General features: G+C 45.4%; 1 protein-coding gene across 5 annotated transcripts in view; it reads left to right on the plus strand.

Moving 5' to 3' along the window:
* The window catches only part of LOC142579687 (uncharacterized), a 44,672-nt gene extending 23,393 nt beyond the window's left edge, over nucleotides 1-21,279 (plus strand). For 2 of the 5 annotated variants that reach the window (XM_075690153.1, XM_075690150.1), the window contains exons 6-10: nucleotides 818-940; nucleotides 2,074-2,209; nucleotides 11,895-12,127; nucleotides 19,504-19,577; nucleotides 20,617-21,279. In XM_075690153.1, the coding sequence (XP_075546268.1) occupies nucleotides 853-940; nucleotides 2,074-2,209; nucleotides 11,895-11,955 (285 nt within the window). In that variant the 5' untranslated portion in view covers nucleotides 818-852 and the 3' untranslated portion in view covers nucleotides 11,956-12,127; nucleotides 19,504-19,577; nucleotides 20,617-21,279. Of the gene's footprint in view, nucleotides 1-817; nucleotides 941-2,073; nucleotides 2,390-11,894; nucleotides 12,128-19,503; nucleotides 19,578-20,616 lie in introns of those variants that run through there. The other 3 variants (XM_075690151.1, XM_075690149.1, XM_075690152.1) reach the window with 3 other exon arrangements.
* Nucleotides 21,280-21,704: the final 425 nt, after the last annotated feature.

A 21,704-nucleotide genomic window follows, 5' to 3' on the forward strand; every position in this document is an offset into this window, starting at 1 on the left:
CTCCATTTAGTTATACAAGCGCTATAAGAACATATTTCACATAGTTTGCTCTCAGCGTTTACCTACCTTTCACGCAAGAAGCCGGTTCGGGAAATTCCATCGCGGCGACCGCGCGCAGTGGCGTTCACTGTACGTATTCGGTAAAGAGATAGCGTCTGTAAACGATTGTGTGTTTTCAGTTTGCCCATGATTATTATTTAGACAGTAAGAAACTTCTCTTGTTTCGAAAGTACTTACAGAAATGTCCGGGAGAGCTCGCGCGTGGTGTTTTCAGTGAGCGCTGACAGCAAAACCTATGAGGAGCGCGCCACGTGATCCCTCATACTACGCCAGCGAGGCGCTTCCGATAGATGGCGACTCCGTAACTCCTCGCCGCCAATACCGTTTCCTAGCAATCGCCAGCTCGCCTGGCTTGCTCATTCACTACTGTCGGTGTCGATGAGCAGCAGAAGTGTTCCAAGTTCGTGCGTGCCGCTATGCGTTTAGAATGGACCCCGTTGAAGAGCAGCCAGATTTGCTCATTTCGAGTGTGCCTGGTGTAAACAAAACTCGCCGAGCTTAGAGCAGTCTGATAACCTTCCACCAAGACTACCTACCCCCAAGCCTGATGCTGTGCTGACTTTTACCCTGCCTTGTGTCCTGCTCCGGAAGATGCTTCATTCCCAAAGCGCCCTTGACGTATGGTTCGTTCTACTTGTAGCAGTGCGTACGCATATTTATAGCTGTCGCTGGACGCACTTTCCGAGTCTCTGCTTTGTAATGAATCCAATCAAAAGTGGTTGGCCACGTCTAACACGGTAGCAACTCCCGCCTGCAGGAAATAGTCGCCGCTGGAGGAAGAAAACGAGGACGATGATGATGGCGAGGACATTGCAAAGCACGTGCAGACGAAGCAGACGAACTAGCAACACGAAGCTCACAAGCCGGCAAGCGTGCTGGCGTACGTATGTCACAGTTTTGTGCGATCACGTGCCCAGCTGTGTTTACATTCCTTCTTCGGCCATCTCGTTGCTTTCTGAAACCGAAAGTTTCACTAGTCGCTACAAACAAGACTCCAATTAATTACCTGTCGTGCTCTGAAACAAATAATGTTTCGTGCCATGATTACTGGGTCATTAACTACTTATTGCAGCAGGAAAATTTTTGTGCCAGTGCTCCTTTAAAGATGCATTAATATGCCGAACAAAACTAGATTTCTTTCTGAATAGTCGGAGACTGCCTCGTTCCGAAAGGAATAGAAGATGGCTGCTGTGATCACTCGGGCACTGGTTACTCGCATCTGCCGGAGAGCATGGGTTTATTTGCGTATAACAAAATGCGTTGCGTGGTCATATAACGTTATCGAGCACTTCAGACACGTTTACGGCATTGCTCTGTCAATTCCTTGCGGAGGACCCGTTTGAGTGGCCTTTTTAACTGTCCGTTGCACATCGGCACGATTTTAGACAACCCACCGCAACCTAAGTAAGGAAAAGCAGATCAATCGCAGACGCGGGCACCACCCTCTTTCTCCCGTTATTATTTTCAGTGCGCTGGCTCGGCCCCATCAAAACCCTCTACACCTGAGCATGCTCCTTGCTGCTTGTCAGCCAATTAGATAAGAAAAACCGCTTCATGTAGGCAGTGTTATTCATATTAAAAGCAAACTAAAGTGACCTTCGATAAATGAGGAGAGTGTTTGATTGGGCTGTTCAGGCTATGCTGCGGGTCACCACCCGATGCATGCATCGGCGGTTACATAAATTTGACATCAGGAGATTGGAATAAAAACATAATGGAATAATTTTACGTTATAGGGCCCCTTGTTACAATCATGTACTTCATTGCATGCATTGCTGAATCTCACAAACGTGAAACTATCTCTGGAAGTGATCACCCAAGGATCCAGGTGATCATTGCCCTGGCGCATATGGAAAATGCGAAAGCTTGAGCCAAGATCGCACCGATCAGCCACTGGAAGGCATGCAAATCATAACGTATATGCGTGTTCATGCAGGTAGTTTGGAACTTTGTTTACGCGCGAGCACACAAGACTTCTCACATGTCTGTTGTTGGGTTTCCGTTTTCATGCAGGTCCTGGTATCACGCTAACACTGCTGGCTGCCACCTCCGACAACGACAATGCCACAGATGCTGCCATGCTTGTGCCTGGGTGTTGTGGCATAGCATCGACAACCTTCGGAAATTCGTCTGTGCAGGCGACGCCACTGTAGGTGACCTTGCGGATGTTGTTGCGCTTGAAAGAAGCCCTTGCTGTGCGGCTCAAAAAAAGGCTATAAGAAACTGTCTGTAAATAAGCAAAGAATGTTTTGGCATGCTGGCAGGCACAAATTGCGGTACACGATATGCTAAATCTTGCCAATAAAGCTTGATTGGCGCCTACAATGCAGTATTCTTGTTGCATTTACTTTTTTGGAGGTTTGGTTTCTGAGTCCAGCAGACCATTAGCCTGTAACTTAAATTAAGACCTCTCACAACTCTTTTTCGCATCTATTATAGGGGAAGTTTTTGTTGGTGAGACTATGTGATGCCCGTATTATATGACGTTTTTGCATGGTTCTGAGAAAGTCGTATAATTCGGGTTCCACTGTACTGAAGACTCACTTCATATCCAACATGTCTACAGTAGGCTAACGGATGCTGATGCACTTTGTTTTCTAATATGGAGGGCATCTATAACTGAATGCTAACCCATCTTTGTGTGTAAGCAAAATAGATGTCTGATAAGCAAAAAGGGGGTTTCTAGGCAAAGATACAGTAGAACGTCGTTGATGTGTTCCTATTACGTATGTTTTCCCAGCGCCAATGTTTGCAATCAAAAACACAAGAAATGACCCAAAAGAATTATGCTAATTTTTTACCAGTTCATACATTCCCGGAAAACAAGATTTTTTGGCACCAACGTTCAAAACGTTGCCCAACGGCAATCGTATGATACGTTTTCCAGCCACTGGGTCGCATGTAAAGAAGATGTGTGAGGCACGTGCTATCAAGAACAGTATATAGGTGCCGACTGTGGCAGCTCCACCGCAGTACTTGCCCGCCCCTCTCACCTGAAAACGCTGGCACACACTCAGTTTCTCATTTCGGTACCAGCAAATCTCTGTTGTCATCGCATGCAGCATTCAGAGCTGTCACCACCAATCCTATTGCAATAAGCATCTTCGCCTATCTGTTTCACAGCGTGCAGTGCTATCAGAAGCGTAGCACACGCTTGCGATTGGTGGTAACCTAAATGCGCCGCCTTTCCCTGCTGCAGACTGCAATCGTATATGTTTTCTGACCACTAGATCCCGCGTGAGCAAGAAAGGATACAAGGCGTGTGCAATCGAGAATGGTATATAGCCACCTGTCTTACGTGAAAACGACAGCGCACACAGTTTCTTATTCCGGTATACTAGCAAATCTCCGTTTAGGTTGTCACACACCGCATTCACAGCTATCGCCGCCAAACCTATTGTGATAAGCATCTTCACCTATCTGTTTTACAGTGCGTGGTGAATAGTACCATTGGTGGCGTGCTGCATGTTTCAGTATCCGAGAATAATCCAAACGTGCCGCCGTTCCCTGCTTCAGGTGGCGCGATGTGGGCATCACGTTTCGCTTCGGCGGCATCCGGCATCGCCCACCAGCTCGATTTCGTTTCAGTTTCCCGTCGCCTTCTTAAAACACCATGCAATGCGAAAACAACAAAACGCACCTCAGGTCTCCAGAGAACCACCATCTCAACGCGGCACCAGCATGCCGCAATGATCCGCATGATGCTTTACATCATGTATTTGTCAACAATAGTTGAGTCTGTCATATTTTTTAGTTACTTCAGGTCGTACGTTTTCCCAGTTATTATGTTTTTTTCTTGAAGTTTTTTCCAAAGCGTATGAGCTAGGTTCTCCTGTAAAACAGTGCATAGATAAATGAAAACGGAAATCTAAAACTTTCTCTCGCACTTCTGTGTGCTCAAGTTGGTTGTTAGAAAAGCAGATTGTTTACCCAATACAGTAGAACCTTACTGATGCGATCCCGTTTCCTACGATTTCCTGGTTCTAATGTTTGCGATTGAGAACACAAGAAATGACCCAATACAGTTGCACCTTCCTTTTACAGTTAATACATTCCTGGAAAACATGCTCTTTCGGCACCAACGTACAGCACATTGTCAAACTGCAATCATATGACACATTTTCAGTCTGTGGGATCCCATGTGAACAAGAAAAGGAGCAAGGCATGCACAATTGAGAGTAGTAGGTGCCTGCCATGGCAGCTTCTCTGCAGCATTCACTTGCATATGTCAAGTGAAAATGCCGACATGCATTCAGTTTCCTCTTCCGGTATCGGCAGATCACCTCATGGGTTGTCACCTGTCGCCTTAACCTATCTATAAACCTAACCCATAAATGCCTTAACCTATCTGCATCACAGCATGTGGAACGTAGTGCCGTTGGTAGTGTACTGCATGCTTTTAATAGGCAATAAGCCGAACGCGTCACTGTTCCTTGCTGCAGGCAGCACAAAGTGAGCATCATGTTTTGCTCTGTCGGCATCGTATTCTGCTGTTGCCCATCAGCTTGATTTTGTTTCGGTTTATTGTCGCCATCTTGCAACAGGACGCATAGGAAAACCACAAAGTGTGTCTTGGGCAGCTTGCGTGCCACCAGCTCGACACGTGCCAGCATCTGGTGCTGCAACAGTACTCGCCGAGTGGGCATGTTGGGAGTCCCTGATAATATGCCTCACCCGAAGAAGCTGCTGACCCAGGCTGAACTCGAGGAGTGCAAACATATGCATGGCAAAGCCGCAAGAACTACTGCATGTGTCCCGGAATGCTCGTGCCCCACCGGCTCGCCGTGCGGTGGCATTTCATGCTGCAATGATTCATGCAATGGTTCGCGTTACGCAGATATCGTCTACACTTGGATCTGTTTGGATCTGCCGAATTTTTTTTTTACTTTCGATTATGCATTTTCCCTGTAAGTACGTTTTTTTCAGATGCAAACTATGAAGGACTGCCTATAAATGTATCAAGTTGACACATCATTCCAAGGCACTCGACATGCCACAGCGAGGAAGACAAGGTGGTAGGATGGTGCTTTGTGCATTTTCTTAAGAGTCTCTGTAATTAGAGGGCATTTAATTATCTCATTATTGTGGGGTCATGAATGCTCAATTTTCGCATTAAGAAATCGAATCACATGCCTGAAACACATGCACAATTTCATTCTTGACTGCATGCGATATGAACAGAAAGGTTATTTTTTATATACTGCTGCTGGTATGCCACATGTCGAACATCCCATCAAACATGGTACGAGCAAAGTGGTTGTCTACAGCAGTATGGAGCACATTGGAAGGGAAATGAAGGCACTTTGAGCATGCAGGGCGTTCAACGCACCTGAATGTCAAATGTCTGCTGCTTTTTCTTGGACACAACTCGACAGAACCAGCAAAAAGAACCTCAATATATTGAACAGCGCGGTGATCACGAAATACAGTGAAACCTCCCTAAACCGTATCCGCTTAAACAGTAGTGTCGTTTTACAAGTAGTAAAGTCAAATCCCCAACTCAGTGGCCATTGAACATAATGCTTTTTCTATCTGCATAATCCGTACCAGCTTATTGTGTACGTATCGGTTAACACATTGCGTTTGCACTTTTCATAGCGCAATCACGGTGGTAGGTCAGCCAGGCAGAAGAACGAGCCTCGAAGATCAGACCGGTCTCCAAGCGCAAACGCAGAGGGCACTTGGAAGGGAAAAGCCACATAAACCAACATCATTTCGGCGCCGAGCCAGGGAGCGTTGTGGCATCGTGCAAGCTAGGACTTGCGTAAGGCCGAAGCTGGAGCAAACACTGGGTGCCGAGCATAAAAGAAAAATTGGGCGTCGTTTGTGCTATTGAACATGGCACAAAGTCGGTGCTTACACGCAAGAGCGATCCACTGTTGACTACGGTGTGTGGCATTTGGAATGCAAAGGAGAAGATGCTTGGCAGTGCTGCTGGGACTGCAAAAAGAGGTCGGCTACGAGGTTCAATTTTTCGAAGTTCGACTTTTTGCTATCGTTGCCTGTGTTATTGCCGAAGTGTCACCTAATGACAGTGATGAGGATGACATGGAAAGTGACGGCACAGGTGATTCAGGCTCAACAGTGGCAGAAGCTGCACATTACGTCAGCCTCATGCAGGTGTTTGCTGAGAAGGGGGGCCTGGCGGAAAATCCGGCTTGCAGCTTATGGGAGTTTGAGGCTGCTGTCACCGCTGCTATGCTGCCGTGGCATGAAATTTAAATAACAGACTTTTGTCACGTGAAATGAATAAGTACTACATGTTTTTTACCCTTTCATCGCACTCTCCGTGAATCCCATTTTTGACAGCTAAATTGGCAATCTCACACTATTTCAACTAAGCAGTACTACCGTTTAGTACATACTTTTTCCGAGCTCCGGCCAACCACGGTTTAACGAGATTTCGCTGTACTAGAATAGACTTGAGTGGGCCGAGTGGGGCGGCGCTTTCTCTAGCCGAGGTTCAAAACAACATAAAGTAGGCTGAAGGTGCTGCGACAGGGATGGAAATGCTGTGCCATCAGCGCTTGTGGGATCATCCTTCGCAGCTACTTCCTCTGCGATCTCCACGTCCGTCAATCAAAGCATTTTGAAACACTTTCAATAACAAAGCATGAATTGGCATCTGTCAAGCTGTCTATGAGTGAGCCCAGCAAACACGCATCTGTGTATGCAAACTGCCATTCCTCGTGAGGCACGTCCGGCGCAGGGCACGGCTTTGAGTGTGGCAAATGCAATGCGCCGTTGACGTTGCCGAACTTTCCAAGCCGCCGCGTGCATATGGCGCTTTGTTGAGTTGGCGCCCTGAGTGAAACCGATGTGTGCAGCTATAGTGCGCAGCAGTCAGGAACGCCTATCGCACCACTGTTATCTTCAAGGGTGTTGCAGGAAAACTCGCCGCCTGTCAACAGAGTGCGTGTGGTATCGGTTGGCAGTGTTCGATATCTTTATTTGATATCTGACCCCGTTCGAAATAAAAAATAAAAGAATGCATGCAATTTTTCAGGTGATACAGAAAGTGTTGGATATGTGCAATAATTCGATATATCTGTGTTCGATATATCGAGATTTGACTGTACTACACATGCCCATCATACCACGAAATGGCCTGCTTAGGCACAATAGAATTTCAGCACTCTGAGCTGCGTGAACATAGCGCTGGATACTGCTGCTTGCAGTTCATCTATATGAATAGATATATTGAGAAAGGAAGGCTCTCACCGCTACAGATGCATTATCACAGCTTCCTCTCAAGAAGGAATCTGGCGTTGCTTGCTGTGCAATTTTTCTTGGCAACTTGCAAACTTCTGCTATCAGCATAAGATATTCACAAAGCAACAATGAGAGAATGTGTTCCATCAAAGGCTCATTCCTCTGCAAGACCAGGCAAATACTCTCGGACATTTCGAGTATGTGTCTAGCGTTGGAAGCTGCTCGCAGTCATTCCAGAAACTTAGACAGCAGAAAGTAAGGCACTGAACCGTAACTGTGGATCTGAACTGTACAACCATCCTTTTAGCATTGCCAAGTTCAGAGATTCTTTGAATGGCTGTGCGAAATTTGCACCAGGAGCTGATAGAGTCATGTACGTAATGGTAAAACATCTTCACCCTGACACGCAGATGGCTCTGTTGTCTGTTTTCAATATTATCTGGCCACAGGGGACATTCCATTGGCATGGAAAGAGGCGATTGTAGTCCTTGTCTTGAAACAAGGTAAAGATCTGTCCTCTGTGGCAAGCTGCCAGCCCCTAGCACTCACAAGTTGTTTATGTATACGCTTTGAAAAAATGGTAAATCGCAGGCTTTTACGCTTCCTTGAACCAAACAAGCTCCTTGACCCATATCAGTGTGGTTTTAGGGAAGGCTGATCGATGACAAAGCACCTCGTTTACATTGAAGCATATATTTGCAATGCTTTCATACACAAACAGTCCTGTTTTTCCATGTTCTTAGACATGGAAAAGGCTTACGATACAATGCGGCGATATGGAATACTACGTGACCTAACGGAAATGGGCATGCGCAAAAAGAATGCTTAATGTTATCAAAAGTTATTTATCAAATCGCACATTCCATGTTAGAATCAGTAATGTTCTTTCAAGACCATTTATACAGGAAACTGGGGTACCACAAGGTGGCGTGCTTAGCTTCACACTTTTTATCATAAAAATGAATCCCTTGAGTTCATCAATACCACATAATATATTTCATTCGGTATACATTGATGACGTTCAGATTGCATTTAAGTCATGTAATCTGGCTATCTGTGAGCGACAAGTACAGCTATGTCTAAAGAAGGTGTCTAAGTGGGTGAATGAAGATGGCTTTAAGCTCAATGCCAACAAAAGCACCTGTGTTCTTTTCACACAAAAGTAAGGACTCGTAGCAAATCCTGATGTAGAACTTCAGGGGCTACACATACCTGTGAGCACAGAGCACAAATTTTTAGGCATAATTTTAGACATAAAATTAACCTTTATTTCACAACTGGAGTACCTTAGAAAGAAATGCCTAAAAACCATGAACATTCTTAAAATTCTGTCACACACAACATGGGGTAGTGATAGAAGTGCATCATGAACCTTTACAAGAGCCTCATTCGAACATGCATACATTACGGGGTCATATGGTAGTTTATCAATTGACTAGTCCTAGCGCCTTGAAAATGCTGGATCCTGTCCATGACCAATGTTCTTAGACATGAAAAAGGCTTACAATATGATGTGGCGATATGCAATACTACGTGACCTAACGGAAATGGGCTTCTGCGAAAAAATGCTTAATGTAATCGAAAGTTATTTGTCAAATCACACATTCCGTGTTAGAAACAGTAATGTTCTTTCAAGACCATGTATACAAGAAACTGGGGTACCTACCACAAGGTGGCGTGCTTAGCTGCACACTTTGTATCATAAAAATGAATTCCTTGCGTTCATCAATACTGCATGGTATATTTCATTCGTTATACATTGATGACGTTCAGATTGGATTTAAGTTGTTGAAGCAACTTGGAGACCAGGGAAACCTTGCAAGTAATTGTTTTCCTGCCTACCTGGGTCGCTGGGTAGCCCGTGGTCGAATGGGTAGCGCATCGGGCTGCTGTGCTGAGGTAGCAGGGTTCGAAACCAACCATCTTGGGTCACTGGGCATGTAGCAATATGTACATACATGCCACTCTTCAACGAACCTCTTTCACGCCGACATGGGTCAGTGTAGATGTGGGACTGCGTAAGTACCGCTGTTCGAAGAGTCTCTTTGACGTCGACTTGGAGTACCGGGTATGCACCACTTCGTCTGTGCTAGTCTGCAAGGAACCACTTTGATGCCAACTTGGGTCACTGTGTATGTGCCAGTAGGTGTGTGCCGCTCTTCAATGAACGCTTTTGACACCAACTTGGGTAACTAGGTATGTGCCAGTGGAAATGTGTCTCTAACAGGGAAAAAAGAAAACATCCCTTAAATTTCTCCGATGCTGAGTGGAATCGAACACACCTCACAAGGGTTTCTCAAGGGCAGAAACTTGACACATTAACAGGCTGTGCCACAAATGCTCTGGGTATCTGCCACTTTTCACTGAACGCCTTTCATCCAAATGCTTTAGTGAGCTGTGCCACGAATGCACTGGGCATGTGCTGCTCTTCAATGAGCCTCTGGTCAATTTGGGTCATGGAGTATGTGCTATTCAGTGTGCAGCAAGCATGGGAACAAGTCTTGGCATTTGCAGGCACTAGCGTGCTACACTTCTCGTCTGGGAGGCCACACGCAGACATCTAGGAAATGCCACTAGATGGTGCAGCAAGTCCAGAAAGAAGCGCGAGAGGGGAGCCCGGTTGCCACATGACGCATTTCTCTGCGTTCACACCCACCAGCACACCACACATTTCGGAGGCCACATGCAGGCTTTGTAGCAGCAGTGCTGGATGGCACAGAGTGTTCTTAAGAGGAAGCTTTAGCTCGGGTGCTCCTATCTAAATACATGTAAAAGCAGAATTCGTTTTTCTCTGCAACCACTGCACCAAATTTGACGAAATTTGTTGCATTTAAAAGAAAAACTTAAAATCTAGTGACTGTTGGTTTCGGATTTTTTATTTAGGTCGTCAATTTTTTATTAAAAATTGGCAAAAATCGAAAATTTTCAGAAAACGAAACTATCAAGTTTACAACTCAGTAACTCAGCAAAAAAAATTGATGATACAATTCTGTGAACTGCACCTAATAGTACATCTAAAGCGGACAAAATTGATACGTTACACATGAATGTAAAAAAATATAGTAAAATGGAAATATAGGTTTTGCAGAACCCAATGTAAACAACGTAACAAATCCACGTAAGATGTAAAATGACTTATCGAATTTGTCCGCTTTCAATGATCTGATGGATCTCGTTTACAGAACCGCGATATCTGCTCTTGATGCAGAGTTATGAATTTGTAAACTTCGTGCTTCTATTTTTTTCACACTTTCGAATTTTTGAAAATCTTTTTAACAAAATTCAGGACCTAAATAGAAATTCCGCGACCAACAGTCACTAGAATTTCACTTGCCCTCTCAAATGCAACAAATTTCATTAAAATCGGTCCAGGGGTTACCTCAGAAAAACGTTTTTGCGTTTTTACATGTATTTGAATAGGCCGCGTCGGAGTTGGGCCCGAGCTAAAGCTTCCTCTTAAGGAAGCACAGAAAAAAGTGCCACTGCAGTACACGTCTCATACATAGCTTGATTCGACAGTGCCAATACGTTGTGCTGCTATATTGATTCAATGCTAGTGCATTGCCGTCGACAAGCATCATGAGGTGGGTTTTGCCGCAATTTTGTTTTACGGAAGCACACTTTATGTATTGACAGGGGTCATGCCAGCTGAAATATTCTTGACATGAGCTCCAAGAACATACGTCAGCCTACTTCGCCTAGAACTGAGTAGTCTGTTATGCCGAGAATCAAGGCAGTATGCTTTCGCCAGTGCTGGGTCAGATTGGCACGTGTTCACAACAGGTGTTAAAGGAGCCCTGAACCACCCTTCAAGCTTGGTGAAGTAACGTAGTCTGTGGGTAGCATATGCTGCTGTGAACATCTCAGCCAAGTTTTGCTGTTGTACGCGGTGCTTGGAGCTCACAAGCGGATCGTGAAGTCACCTTTCTCTCATACGCTCTCTTTTCAACAGAAGGCCCTGTCCTCATTCTCTTCTGGATGCTTTATTTCGTCATCAATCACTCTATTTTGTCATTCCTTTAGATGGATGCTATCGGCCGATAGCTGAAAGCAAGCTGTGGTCGGCTACATGGCGTAGATACCACGGTTGCTGCTGGGTGCTGCCACGAGTCCACTGGCTAAGTGCACTGTGGCTCGCTGAGAACAACCGTGTTTGGCTTATGTTTAGCATGTTATAGGCACCAAAGCCAGAAGTCGTGGCGTCTATGTTAACATCTAAAATGAAATTTGAACTGCGCGCCACGGTGACATATAGAAGGTGGAGAATTGTGGGCATGCCACGCTGCACCGTGACCTTCACAGTGCAAAGCATTGAAGAAGGAACGGGAGCAGAGCGGAGGCCATGTTTGATTTCCAGTAACTCCGCTTCTGCTGAACACATTGAATTAGTTTTTGTGGCAAAGTATTTCTGAAATAGCCCATTTTTCACTTCAAATGCCTTTCTCCACTTCGATAAAAAGTGGGTCGGGGCCCCTCTAATGTGTGCATAGAACGAACTTGCCTTTGTGATCCTCTTTGACTAGCAGGTATTGTCAAGTGCCTCATTAGCACTGTAATATATATATTGTGCAAGTCAATAATGAAACATTTCTTGTACATGCCTATCAATCATCTCGTTTCAGTGCAGTGCCCAGATTTCCAGCTAGCCAAGACCACACATCCAGTCATATGCACCACTTCTAGGATGGCTCGATCAGCTCCAGTGCGCGGCGGACAGTACTGACCTCTGATGCTTCCCAGGCAGCCCGAGAAATGGCAGCGGTTCCCATCAGTACAATAGATGAACAACAGGTCAACGATCAAACCCTAGCGGACCGATCTTTGCAAAAGCTGTTTGCATCGGGTAGCCTCAAAGGTGATGAAGTCCTATTCTCCCTGGATAACTCGGAGCAAGAAACCAAGCAGTCTACTCCAGAGCCTTTAAAAGACACAATACAGAACTTTGTAAACAGCCAGATAGGTGGTGTACACTTAAAGGGGCCATGAAGCACTTTTGCAATTAAGTAATCATAGAATGGCCTCAGTAATAAATGACGTCTCATGATTACAAAGACGGCGCCGAATAAAACAACACACGAAGAAGGGGGACACAGAGTTTAAAACAGCCTTGCATCCTCTAACCCTGATCCATGAGCTTCCGGCTGATAACTGCTTAAGATTTTTAGATTTAGAGTTCACTTTTTCATCGTGTCATGTGTGCTGGCAGTTCAAGCCAAGGGCTAGCAAACCTATCCTCTCCTACCATTCAGCTCATTCAAAAGCAATAAAACGAGGCATCATTCAATCATGTTTAACAAACGCACTTAACAAGTCGTGCGTGCATCAGCTGCAAAGCAGTTTTCATTGTCAGGTCAGCCGCCTCAATGGGGCAAGTTATCCTAACCATGTGATCGTATCTGTTGCGGAAAAATGCTCAAACAGCTCAAGCAACCTAGCGTTGTAAACCAGGGTCGAGCAGGCCCTTCTGAAACCAGGTGTGCCATTATTCCATATGTTCACGGCATATCTCACAATCTCAAGAAAGTAGGTAAACGAGCTGGTGTTCGTGTTATATTTTCCGCTCCGAAACATCTTGGTTTGATGTGTGCCAAAGTGAACGCAGGAAATCGGTAAAACAAACAGGTGTGCGCAAAAAAAACATGGGCAGAAACATGTCGGATGTGTACAGAAAGTAGTTTATTCAGTTCCCTTGTCGTGCGGTTCATCATATGTAGGCCAAACGGGCAGATGTCTAAATGACAGATTACATGAGCATAGATATAAGATGGAAAGCCAGCTCTCTGGTCATATAAGTGCCCATTGTAAGGCTCACAAGTGCATCCCAGATTTTGATACAACCAGTGTTCTGTACAGAGCTGATCATCAACTGACAAGGGAGATATTGGAAGCGCTTGAGATAAAAAAGCGTGGTGTTGATTGTATCAGCGAAGCCTCAGTTTCTCTTTCGACAAAGGAACTGGCGTATCTTGAGAGCGACACTTAGAAGTTATTCTGTATCTTGGCTTCCTTGTGCGATGCAGATGACTGCCCTGTTTTTTCTTGTTGTTTTGTTCCTTGGCAGCAGCTATATATTACTATGTCAAGAAATAAAACACTCAGTTGTTAGTGCGCCTACGTGCTGTCTCGTGTCCCCCTTCTTCGTGTGTTGTTCATCTGCGATAGACTAGACGGTCAATTAAGCTCCGTCACCACCTGGAAACTATTGAGGCACCTCTTAGACCCAGACAACACCAAAGCTGAGACCAGGAGACAAATGCAACGACTAACCCACAATTTCCAGGGGTCGGAGGAGGATATGATAAACCAGATTAAAGACAGGTACATAGGAGAAACAAACACCGAAACATTGCCCGACTACAGTGGCGAAAACAACGAAGAGCTGGACCAACCAATCACCTTAAGAGAGGTCCAAGCTGCCTTAAACAGGCTCAGCGGAAAAACCGCGGCTGGCCCAGATGGGGTCACCAATAAGATGCTTCGAAACCTCGATGACCACTCCCTCCAGCAACTGACAGCATTCTTTCAAAAGTGTTGGGAACGGGGGGAGATACCCGGGGAGTGGAAGACAGCAAATCTAGTCCTCATCCCCAAATCAGGAAAGGAACTCAAACTTGAGAACCTTAGGCCAATCTCGTTAACCTCCTGTGTAGCCAAGCTCATGGAACACGTCATACAGACTAGGCTCAACGATTACTTGGAAAGTAAGGAACTCTACCCAGACAGCATGATTGGTTTCAGACAACAACTGTCCACAACTGACGTCATGCTACAACTCAAAGAACAAGTATTGGAACGGAAGACTAGCGACTCGAGAGTCATAGTCGGACTGGACGTCAGCAAAGCATTTGACAACGTCAAACACAGAGCGATCCTGTCACACCTCAGTCACCTAAATGTTGGAAGCAAGCTATACAACTATATCAAAAGCTTCCTCACGGACCGAACGGTGAACATAGAAATCGGGGGCACAATAAGAAAAAACATTAAGCTAGGCAACAAGGGAACACCGCAGGGATCAGTGCTCTCCCCTACCCTGTTCAATATTGCAATGATCGGGCTGCCAGAACGACTCAGAAAGATAGAAGGCCTCTGCCACACACTCTATGCTGACGACCTCACCCTTTGGGTCGACAGAGGGGGGAGCGATGGCCAAATAGAAGGCACCCTACAAAGGGCAATATGGGAAACGGAATGCTATCTGAGACCCATAGGGCTAAAATGCTCGCCGGAAAAATCGGAGATGCTCATCATGGGCAAGCAGCAGGTCCATATCCAGCTCCTGGTCAACAACACCCCGGTACCAAGGGTGGACAAGATCAGGATACTGGGTATGTGGATACAACAAAATGGGAGAAACACCGAAACAATTAACCAACTAGACGCCACGACCAACCAAACATGCAGGCTTCTCAGGAGGATAGCAAAAAAAAACGCGGGGATGAAAGAGGCAAACCTACTTAGGCTCGTTCATTCTTTCATCATTAGCAGAATCACCTACGCTATCCCGTACTTAAAAACAACTAAAGCAGAGAGAGACAAGGTAGACATTCTCATCAGGAAAGGTGTCAAAACAGCACTAGGTTTACCAGCATGCACATCAACCGAGATGATTCTGAACCTAGGAGTGTCGAACACCCTAGAGGAAATGTGCGAGGCGAAACTCACGGCACAATATATCAGACTAACTGGCAGCAAAACGGGCCGATCCATCCTCAGAAACCTGGGCTATCAAAACCCAGAATCACGTGATAGGATAACCGTCATCCCCAAAGAAATTGCTAACAAGTTAAGAATAACCCCTATCCCAAGAAACATGCACCCCATACACAACAAGGAACGCAGGAGAAGCAGGGTCCAAAGACTCCAAGGCTCCCTCCTCCAAACACAAGGGGTAGTGTACACCGATGCGGCAGAATACCCAGAAGGGCATTATGCTGCAGTAGTAGTGAGCGACAAAGGCGAGCTAGTCTCTAGCTGTAGCGTACGACACTCTTCACCAGATGAGGCAGAGATGGCGGCGATTGCCCTGGCAATCACACACCCATCAACTAGAATAGTCATCACCGATTCTAAAACTGCAATCAAAGCCTATGACAAAGGTAAGGTTTCCAAAGAGGCCGGCAAAATTCTGCAAGCAGGCAAGGAGAACGTACCTAACGACCTAATTAGGATAATATGGGCACCCGCTCATAGTGGACTCACAGGGAACGAGATCGCCAATGAGGTCGCCCGAGGACTCACACACCGGGCCCCAGCGCAGGCAGATTACTTCCTGTCCAAAAAGCGAGAGTTAACCACATACAGAGAAATTCTAGAACACTACAGAATGGGGAGGAGAACTCTGCCTCCCCCCCATAGATCTCTCACAAAGCAGGAAGAGGTAATATGGCGAAAACTGCAGACAGGTACCTTCCCAAACCCGTATATTCTGCACAAATGGCATCCTGAGGTGCACTCTCCAAAATGTAAAAATTGTGAAGGCACAGCAACGCTAAATCACATGCTTTGGGCTTGCCCAGCACTAAACGGTCTACATGGAAACAGAGAGTCATGGGAATCCTCCCTCCATAGCCAGGAAGAGCAAGCCCAAAAACAGGCCATCCGTCAAGCCCAGGCCGCCGCCGGAAGCCAACTGATTCCGGCCGACGTCTAGGGGGGAGGTAGACGGTGATAGGGAGAGCTGCGTCTCACCCGATCACCATACTCTCTGACGGGTGTAAATAAAGTGCTATCTCTCTCTCTCTCGTGTGTTGTTTTATTCGGCGCCGTCTTTGTAATCATGCTTAACCATCTAGCCCACCAACACATGCTTAGTGACGTCTCATGAATTTCATGCTTCCAAAATTGTTTGAATCCTTCAAGCAAAAGGGCAGTTATTGCACCAATACGCAGATTTCTCTCTCTTTTCATCTCTGCAAGCATGCTGGAAGCTACACAGGGGAGAAGCCAAGGGGAAAAGGCTCTGTCCAAAAGTTCAGTCTGTCGGCGACAAAAGGGCTCGTCATGGCACTCTGGGGCAGCTGTGGTAGACTATATAGAATGCCGCTTCCATCTCGGAGGCCATGCGCAGTAGACCCGGCTATCAGCAGTCTTCGTGTGTACACTGGCAATGCAAGCGTTGACATGATCTGTCTTTATGATATCGCAGGCATATACAGTCAACTTCTGTTAATTCAACTTTGGCGGAACTGACTAAATTGATCGAAGTAACCAATGGGTCAAATTAAACAAGGTGCAGAAAAAAATGTGAAAACACACCGATTGATTTGGCAGTATGTGCCCAATTTTAACACACCCTCAAATCAAACGTGTGCCTTTTTTTCATGTGTCTAACGTAGAAAACAAATGTAGGGATAACGTTAAAGCTCCTAAACAAAGTAGAAATTTTACACGCACCGGATTCTTTAGCAAGAAAAATGAGCAGGGGTCTAATATGTGTTGCGCACAGTGGCTGCTGATTTTCAAAAATCAGTTTTGCTGCATGGATTACGATTTTTAAAGTCGGCTTTGCTGCAATACAGCATTGTTACGCTGCAAAAGCAGTTCTTGGTTCAATTTTCTTGAGGGGGGGGGGGGGGTTAAGGCACGTATCAGACTGGGTAAATAATGTAATGGGGCATTGGGGTGTGCTTGCAAATATTCCTAGGACAGGCTGAAAATTGACATTTTCCATGGTAGGTGACTTGTTCAGCACATTCATTGTCCTAGCAGAGACAGACGCTGCCAGTAAAGGGGTTGCTATTGGGGTCACCATAGAGGTGAGGCGAGTGCATGATGACTGATCAAGTTCCAATTATCTGACAAAGGCCAATTTTAGGATTGAAATAATGAAAGTTTCTTCCATAGGAATGCATGGGCACCAGCTGGGACCTTTGGTCGAGATCGAATTAACTGAAGAGCTGATTTAACCGGAGTCGAATTAAAAGTCCACAGTATATGTTTCATTTATTTACCTCAAAATTACAGATTACGGTTTTACAAAAAATGTTCTTGCTATCATGAAATCGGCCAACAGCTGTTGGTGGGTCTAGCTGCTTGTGATGGCACTTGATGACAACATTGCAGAAGCGAGAGCAAGGGATTTTTCTCTGTTTTTGACACAAAATTGTAAATTGCCTGCTGCATGCAATACAATAATATGTTTGGCTTGCATGTTCACAGGAGCCTCCTTTACAGATCTGCAACATTTTCTTACTATGTTCAGAAAGTGTTTCAGCAATTACAGCAATTAAGCAGCATCTGCTATGACAGGGTAGGTGAGCCTCAGCTAGGCAACTGGCTATGGCTGTCTGGTGTTGAGCAATCGGGCAGTCACGAGAAGCTCTCCCTATGTTCATAATTATCCATCAACTTTGTTCTTGACGCCTTTTATGTGCGTCCCCCCCGTCCCCAGTGGCGTAGTAAGGGGCGGGGGAGGGGGGCTGTCGTACATGTCTGAAGACCCCCCTCTTTCCCCCGGCTTGACTGGGCGTAAATGGTAAAGAGTGCTTCAGTAACCAGCAGCCCGAGCTCATGTACTCAATGTACCCTATGTTTAGTGCCGCAGAATTGTCGGCTGCAGCTTTATCAACATCCTACGTAATAACTGAATGAATGTGCGGGCAAAAATTAAATTTGCTAAGTGGTCGCGGAGCTGCTCGCCTTAGCAGAACGTTTCATGTGCTCATGCTCATGCTCATGCGGTGTGCTCATGCTCATGCGTCGCTAAACATACAGTCTAGCTCCAGAGGCTCTTGCATTGAAGTGGGCCGCCGCTCTGCACAGCTCCAACCTAAGACACAAGAGTGGGCAGTCCAGCAGGTCCGAGAGGCGGCAACAAGGCAATGCCTCGAAGTCCCCTCATGGGAGACCTGAGCCCGGGTCGTTAATCTTTGCCGGATTTAAAATAATATTGTTTCCATCCATTCCCGCGCTATCCTAAAATAGAATGTATTAAATAACTGTTTAATAAGGAATTATGGAGGGAACGTTGCAGTTCGGGAATTGAGGACCAGAAGTCATGTTAACTCAAGAAAAACTTCTCTGAGCAACATCGTCCTAGCGGCTAGAGCCTGCAGTACCTTGGCATTGCGGGTATGGCTGTACCAAAAGAAATATGACGTAGTGCACCAGTGACGTCGAATCCTCTATTCTATCCATTGCGAATGCAGACCAACAGTAGCGCAAGCTTTCACTGGCACGGGTTCGATGGCAGCCTTCTCCCTTTTTTTTTTTTTTTTGTGTGTGTGTGGTGATGCCAGGAATTGACGTGAAGCATGCTCTATTCCATTCCCAATCTTGTGGTGGTACTGCAGCCCAGATAATCACGTTTTCCAATAGCAGGAAATAAAGAAAGGCTTTGCGGATCAGAATGAGGAGAACTCGTAATTGTCATAGCATTGGCGCCCACATGCAAGAAAGCAGGTGGCATTTTCTAATAGGGGTGGGAGGACAGCGTCACTGAAATGCTATTTAATTTTCGGGTGGGTTCAGGGCAGCCCCCAGCGAAAACACTGCATGCTCTATTACCTACGACGATTTTTGTGAAGTTGTTGTTGGGCAACATATGTCGAGCTTCAATTTTGCAAATGCAATATTGCCTCTAAAATTGCTAATTAACACTTTATAAAATAGTGTTGTTACTTGCGAGCCATATTTTCCAAGATGCCGCATCTGTATTGACTGCCAAACCTTACTGCAGATGTGGGAATCACAAGTTATCAGTGCCGTACCCTGTATTTTGGTGCAGAAAATAAAACAGCATGTATACCTGCTGCAGTCACGATCTCTGGGAACGAAAGTGAGGTGGCGAAGGGACATGCACAGTATCCAAGGCGGCTGTGCTGGTGCTGAAACACCAACCCCCCCGCCCTCCCCGGGAAAGTTCGATATCCTCGCCTTCCTGAATACACCCTTAGCGAGGGGGGGAGGTGACAGAAGACCTATGGGCCCCGGGCGCCTGACGGCCTAGTTACACTACTGTCCCTGGCCCAGTACCCCCATACTTGATATATTTTGCCTTGCTCATATCAGCTTTCTGTTGGTCTTTCTTTCTTGTTCTGTTTTTTGACTGTTTTCATTCTTAACATCTTGTACAAACTAGCTTTACAGCAAGCTCTCCTCAAGTTTATTAACGTAATGAAAGTCAGAGACATGGGAAAGAGAAAGAAGGAAAAAAAGGGGCAGGGGTGCTTATCATTTCTTAGACAAGCGAGCTTCGCAGTATTTTTGGAATGCTTTTCTTCCGTGCAGCGTGGTCGACAATTCAATCAAGTATCTGAAATGAGAAGCTCTTCGACAGCACCAAGGTCCGGTTGGGAGCAACAGTATGCCTCCCAAATTTTATGTGCATGCTCATCCCATCTTTGTGTGTGGAACTTTTAGCGCTGATCCCATCACAGCAGTTATCGTTAACAGGATCCAGAATGACAGAGAGGTACGCCATTAGTGGGGCTGCAATGTTTTGCGCATGGGACAGGGGATAACCCCCCCTCAACCCACCCCCACCCATCGGACCGCCACTAGCCCTCGCCTTGCTTTCACATTCAAGCTTTCTCTTTCATCCATGTGGCTCTTTCGGAGCTCAGCTCCTGAAACTTTATTTTCCGTGGAAAAGAGGGGAAGCAGAGGGGGGTTTCGTCAAAAATTTTCCCATTTCATTTGACAGTGATACTACAACACAATATGTATAATGCTTCCTGACCAGGAAATTATGTATTTCTGATTAAACCTGTGCTACAAAATTTACCTTAATAATTTGTGCAAACTATGCTAGAGGAAATAGCTGGTGCAGAAATGTTGTGGCATTTCTTAAAAGGCCAGCATAAAAGTGACCATGCAGTGGGCTGTTTAATTATTTTTGTCAGTAATGGCTTATATCAGGGGAACTTCCCAATCACTAGGCATAGTCCATGTACACTGCACCTGAAACAGCCTGTTGTGCCTCTTTACGTTAGGTAGTGTTGCGAATCGAGACGGGCAGTCCCTGTTCCTGGATGCAACAAAACTCGTGGTAAAATTCAAGATTGTGAATCCGTTTCGCTGCTGTATGTCTTTAATGCCCCTGCAGATGCAAGAAATGCGTTAAAACTAAATTTTCATATGGAATTGGCGTCTTAATCGGATGTGCGCATACAATTTTTTTTTACCGTGGTAAAATGACAATTTATTCATCCTAGACGATTACATTACTGTGCTCAAAAGTTGCAACAGAGAGCTCATCTAAAGCTGACGCAGTTAATTATTATAATTATCCGAGTGCATCTGTTTAAGCAATACATTACCTTAGAATACCACTGATTCTTAGTTAATTAAAGTCATGATTGTTTTTGAATTTTGCTCACTACATGTAAATATTTCTTTCAGATGGTGTACAAGGAAATGTGTAAATGCATTCCACATCTTGAGGGAGACGTAACATATGCCTCCACAACCCCTGCTGCAAGTGTTCAAACAAATGATTTCAAGTTTCCGCACTGTGCTGCTTTGGCTGCGTGTATTTTCACTGGACAAGCTCATCCTGCAGCCAATCACATTAGGAACAATCGTGACTTGTGACAGAAGCGAGCTGAGACCTATGCGAGTTCTTGCCAGTTTGTATCTCGCATGATGCGAACTTACACCCTGGGATTTCACCTGGGCATGACTCATCACCGAAGCAAGTGGTTTGTGGTTTAAAGCTGGAAATCTAGTAGGAACATTTCCTGTCTCCAGCTGGAACCATGGAACCTTCCAGCTGGGAGATGCTTCCATTTCTAGCTGGAATGTCTACTGGTCCCAGCTGGGAATAAAGCACATTCTAGCTGAAAATTAAATGGCTTCCAGCTAGAAAGCAAGTGTCCTCCAGCTGGAATTTGCATGCTTTCCAGCTGGGAAAAATTTCCGGTTTCATAATCCAGCTGGGACTGGAAATTATTTTCACCTGGGATATATATGTATAGTATATATAGTATGGCATTAGTTTGACGTAATAGTTCTACGGAAACCTGCAAGGTGGTGAAAGTAATTAATAAAGGGAAATCAGATATTGCTACGAACGGGTGGATGTCTGATTTTCGATTTATTAGTATGGCATTATCTAAGTTGCTACGTTGCGTTATTGTGTTCTTTTTATGAAGCCTATAAACTGCCCGCTTTCTCAGTCCGACATTTTCCTAACGCTTATGTTTCACAGCAAACAGGTCATTGCTGCACTTGACACATATTCTATCTCCTCCCTGTCAGTGCCTTGAAACCCTTGACCTCGGTGCACTTAAAGGAACATTAAAGAGGAAGATAATTTGAGCTGTACGAGTAAATTGTCCTTCTAGAATGCCAGTAACATTGTGCAGAAACTATCAACAGTTGTTAATGTAAGTGAATAGCCAGAATGAACGAAAGAGTGAATGAATTAACATTTTCCTTTCCGAGTCCCACCACTCACTGACCTACCACCAACCACAAAAATGGCCAGA

Source organism: Dermacentor variabilis, chromosome 4 (genome assembly GCF_050947875.1).
Source record: "Dermacentor variabilis isolate Ectoservices chromosome 4, ASM5094787v1, whole genome shotgun sequence".
In the NCBI taxonomy this organism is placed as follows: domain Eukaryota; kingdom Metazoa; phylum Arthropoda; class Arachnida; order Ixodida; family Ixodidae; genus Dermacentor; species Dermacentor variabilis.